We start from the raw sequence: 5,233 nt of genomic DNA, 5'->3' as shown, positions 1-5,233 counted from the left end.
CACCACTTTCAAAAGCAAAACGACCAAACGCATCAACTGGAAAGGGGACCGATTTGTGGCGAAATTCATGGGACTCGAACTTGGATCGCAATACAAGCCCAAAATCAAGATCGTGAAGTGGACCAAACCGGAGCTTGGATGGATCAAAATCAACACGGATGGGGCCTCTAAAGGGAACCCGGGACGTGCTGGAGCAGGAGGAATTGCGAGGATGAGGAGGGAGCAGTCATTTTAGCATTTTATGAAGTTCTTGGAGAAACGAACAATACGTTTGCGGAAGTATTCGCCCTATTTAAAGCCCTCCAACTATGTCAAACTGAAAACATTCCACGAATTTGGATTGAGGTTGATGCGAATTGTATCCTCCATCTCGTTCAACAATCAGAGAAAGCGCACTGGCCTCTTAAGCACATGCTCACACACATTCGCTTAATGCTGAAAAAGGTGGAGTACAAAATCACGCATATCTACCGAGAAGGAAACAAAGCAGCTGACTATCTTGCTAACCTCGCATGCTCTACAAATAGCTCTAAACTCTTGAGAGGAGAGGAGAGGAGATTCAAACTCGTGGGGATCATCGAATGTGACCGACAAGGAATTCCCTACATCCGAACCAAGTGAAGGAATGTTCAGGGAGTCCTCTGTTCTCGCATTTTCTGATTTCTTTTGCTTCTGCAAATTTGTTTTTTTGCTGTTTTTTCCCCTTTGCTGCTGTTTTTTTTTCCCTCTCACAGTGCTCCGCTGCTGCTGCAAGGCTTCATTTTGCTGCTACTGTCCGCTGCTCTGCTGCTGCTTTCATGGTGATGCAGATTGCTGTTTCTGTGCTGCTGCTGCCACAAGTCTTTTCCTGCTTCTTTGCTGCCGCTGCTGCAAGTGCTTTCCTGCAGCTGCAACTTACTTCACTGCTGCTGTTGCTGTGTTCCTGTCACTCTGCTGCCTGTTTTAATGGTGCTGTCGTTGCTGTTCTACCATTCGGCTGCTGCAAACATGCTCCTGCCGCTGCTGCAAACACGCTCCTGCTGCTGCTGAAATGGAACTTTCTCTTTCAAAAAAACATCAAACAGAGGGACAATTTTTGGCTCAAAATTACTGCTGCAGTTGCTGCTTTTGTTTTGTTTGAACATCTTAAGGCGCTGCAGCAGCAACCACCTCCAAACGGCGCTACAGTGATGAGGATTCATCTCAGTTCAGGGAATTTCTGGAAATAATGGCACCACCTGTTTTTGCTACTGTTGTGTTGCTGATTTTCATCCACTCTGCTGCTGTTACTGTGTTGTCCCTCAACCCCAACTCAAGGGGCAATTATGCGAGGATAATTGATCTCACTTCAGGGAGCTTTCTTAACCTCTCCTATCATCTTGCTTGGCTATCAATTAACTCTGCTTTCTTGCTGCAGAACCATGGCACTGTGACAGCAGCTGCTTTTCGCTGCAACGACCTTGCTTTTACTGCTGCCATGCCACTTGTTGTTGTGGCTGCAGCAAGCAACTTCAGGGGGCATTTATGCAAAGATGATTCATCTCACTTCAGGAATTCATGGTAATAACTCTGTTGCTGTGCATACTGCTTTTGATTTTTGGAACCAATATGCACATCGAAGACACCAAGCTGCTATTTCTTTTGATGTTCCACACAGGGAATCACAAACACAACAAGGAAGAGGATTCTCAGCGTTCTACTGTTTCTGCTTTTGCTGCAAGCCTAAAAAGGCTGCAACTGCTGCTGCTGCTGCTGTTCAGCCGCAGCTCCTGTCGTGTTTCCGGCTTTAGTCTGCTGTTGTGGCTGTGCTGATTTTCACCCACACTGCTGTCGTTGTTGTACTGTTCCTCATCCCCAACTCAAGGAATTTCTGTATATAATGGTGAATTCACCTATTGCAAAACTGAAGAAGACTGTTAACACAACAAGGAGGAGCATTTTCAGGAAATGAAGTGGACAGAAAATGAAAGAACTCTGTTCAACGCCTGCTATAACTGTGATACAAACCACTTTTGTTGATCTTCCCTCGTGGTTATTCAACCAGGGAGTCTTTCTTCTCGAACTCATTTTTCATTGAATCGATTTCCTATGTTTCTTATGCTCCAACATGCTGCAATTTTCAGGCCCTCAAGCTGATCACGGATGCAAATCCACAACCGAAGGTTATGGTTATCTTGGACAGGTACGGAAATTTTATTAGGGATTTCATCAAACGTCCTCGGTCTTTGATCGCCTTTAATGTACATTCCATTTCGTATATTAAAGTGCTCCCTTGGCCTCTCTACATTCTGAAATATTCGATAGGTTATCGCTCTCGTAACCTGTCCTCCTACAAACCGGGGAATCTCATATACCACAAATGAACTTCCTTGCTCTCTGCACTCACTACTTCGTTCAGCTTACACAATCTCACTCTCTTCTATCTTATTAAACACATTCGTTACACTTACGCAATTCTCTCACTCCACAATATTCACAATCAAATCACATACACAGACACTCTCTTACTAACTTCTACAACTCCTCAGAATACTTCATTCACCTACACAACCCACCTCGCTATCTTGACAGCCTTCAAGTGTATTTATAGTTTCTTTAAGGTGTTCTGCCCATCTTTTTACTATGTTGGTTTCAAGTAATTGACCTCTTTCAATCTTTTTTCAAAATTACATTGTTTGCCTAATGTCTGCTTGTCCTCTTGTTTTTGCTGTTTTTGCTTGTGGGAAGCTTTTGTCATTGCTTGGTGATCTTGTTGCTTGAAAGTCTTTGGCACTGAAATAGCAGAAGAAAAAAAAAAAACGAAAATATACGAAAATGCAAGGATCAGTGAAAAAAAAAAAAAAAAGAAAAAAAGAAAAAAGGAAAAAAAGAAGAGAAAGATTAGAACAGGAAAACACTGTATTAGGAGATACAAGGACGGATTATTGGCAAAAAGAGAGTTGCAGTTATTTTTAAGAGTGCTTTAGAGAGTTTTTGAGGCAATTGGATTGTTGTGATGTTGGGTTTTTTCTTGGTATTTCTTGTTTCTTCCCTCTTTATTTTCTTGTTTTTATTGGTTTATTTGCATATTTGGGCCTCTTTTCCTATCTCATTTTCAGCTTTTGGACTTCAATTCCCTATTTTTAGACTTGGGCTTTTAATGTTTTTATTGAAATGGGTTGAAAGCCATCAATTCTTTTGAAACCAACCAGTACTGGGCCGTCTCTTTCGCCCACGCAGCCTTGAAGAAGCAGAGATTGGGTCATTTTTGTTGCTGTTTTGGAGGCCCACTCGTACAGCTGGGCCATGAATGGAGATGCAGAATTGGGCTCCTCCTATTGCTGTCTTTGGGGCGCTGCAGCTGGGCTCAAACCACTACTAACAATGGGCCATCATTTTTGGGCCGACACAGCCACTACTGCTGCTACTGGACCTTCCGCTGGACTGCACCAATGGGCTGTAACCACTTCTCTTTTGGACTTCACTATATGGGCTACACCAATGGGCCGAATCCATGAGGCCCATCAGACTCGAATTTTTTTGTATAGGCTGCCAAGAAAATCATTGGGCCCTTTTTTGCATGGCTTCTTGGGCATTTGTGTAGGTTTTTGTCATATGAACAAAACATTATCATCTTTCATCAATTTATGAAAATGGGAGGGGAACCCGACAATTCCCCATTTATTCAAAAAAAAACCCTAAACCCTAAACCCTAAACCCTAAACCCTAAACCCTAAACCCTAAACCCTAAACCAAACATCTATAACCCTCGAATTCGTAATGGGTGAGAAGAAGAAGAAGAACAGCAACGGGGAGGCGCAGCAGAAGGAGGGAGCAGAGAGCAAGAAGGGCGACAATGGAGGAGGGAAGAGCAACGTCACGGTGGTGTTGAAGGCTGATTTGCATTGCGAGGGATGCGTTTCCAAAGTCTTGAAGTGCATTCGCTCCTTTGATGGTGTTGACACTGCGAGTATCGGCGACGAGCAGAGGATTACGGTGGTGGGGAAAGTGGATCCGGTGAAGCTCCGGGAAAGGGTGGAGCAGAAAACCCACAAAAAGGTTGAACTGATTTCCCCACAGCCCAAAAAGGACAATGCCAACAAGAAGAATGGCGACGGAAAAGAGAACGCAAAAATCGACGGAGGCAACAGCGGCGGCGACGGAAAGCAAGAGAAGAAGAAAGAAGGCAAGGACAATAACTCCTCCAAGAATAAATCTGATGAGAAAAAATCAAAGGAAAAAGAGCCGCCTGTGACGACGGCGGTGTTGAAGGTGCACTTACACTGTGAGGGCTGCATCCAGAAAATCCACAAAGCCGTCACCAAAACCAAGGGGTACCAGGAGATGAAGATCGACCGGCAAAAGGAGCTCGTGACGGTGACCGGCGCCATGGACATGAAGGCGCCCTAAACCCTAAACCCTAAACCCTAAACCCTAAACCCTAAACCCTAAACCCTAAACCCTAACCCTAAACCAGAGAGGGATGGCGATTAGCGCGACTGTGGTAGGAGCCCTACTAGGATTGGGGACCCAGATGTACTCTAACGCTCTCCGCAAGCTCCCTTACATGCGCCATCCGTGGGAGCATGTATTGGGAATGGGTTTGGGAGCGGTGTTTGCTAATCAGATGGTCAAGTGGGACGCCAAGGCTCAGGAGGACCTCGACAAGTTACTCATCAAGGCCAAGCAAGCCAATGAAAGCCGCTACTTCGGTAACCCAAACTCCCCCCATGTACGGCGCGGGTGCTGTGGGCGCGGGGGACCAGGTCCAGTTGTACTACAACCCGTATGGATACGGACCCTACCATGCACCCCAAATCTTTAGCGACGAGAACCCCAATGCGTGCAGTGTTATGTGAGGGAATGGGTAAATGGGTATTGGTAAATAAAACAGAGACGAAGGGGTAGTTAGGTCTTTCGACGGTCGATTAAAACCGGTTCATTTGTTCTACTACTTGTCCGATTATCTACTAATTTTGATTGCAAAAAAAAAACCCTAAACCCTAAACCCTAAACCCTAAACCCTAAACCCTAAACCCTAAACCAAAAACCATTCTTCACTTGCCAAATCCTCTCAACTTCTCACTAGAAGTGTGTGAGATTTAACACACTAAATCTTCCACCACCAACCACCACCAAACCACCACTTTTTGAGCCTCACCACCACCACCAACAGACAGCCCACCTCCTTCTCCTCCGCGGCGTCACCGCCGCGCCGCCGCCGGACGGTCGCCGGAAAATTCCACCGGCGCACCACCACTAGATGCGCCTCTGA

General features: G+C 45.4%; 2 protein-coding genes across 2 annotated transcripts; both read left to right on the top strand.

Moving 5' to 3' along the window:
* On the top strand, positions 3,739-4,368 carry LOC105167218 (heavy metal-associated isoprenylated plant protein 3-like). Its single transcript, XM_011086840.1, has one exon. The coding sequence runs from the start codon at positions 3,739-3,741 to the stop codon at positions 4,366-4,368; it is 630 nt and encodes a 209-aa protein (XP_011085142.1).
* Positions 4,439-4,871, top strand: LOC105167217. The gene has a single exon (XM_011086838.2). The coding sequence runs from the start codon at positions 4,442-4,444 to the stop codon at positions 4,781-4,783; it is 342 nt and encodes a 113-aa protein (XP_011085140.1). The 5' UTR covers positions 4,439-4,441; the 3' UTR covers positions 4,784-4,871.

The sequence above is a fragment of the Sesamum indicum genome, linkage group LG7 (genome assembly GCF_000512975.1).
Source record: "Sesamum indicum cultivar Zhongzhi No. 13 linkage group LG7, S_indicum_v1.0, whole genome shotgun sequence".
NCBI lineage: Eukaryota > Viridiplantae > Streptophyta > Magnoliopsida > Lamiales > Pedaliaceae > Sesamum > Sesamum indicum.
This window is presented reverse-complemented; position numbering and strand designations above follow the sequence as displayed.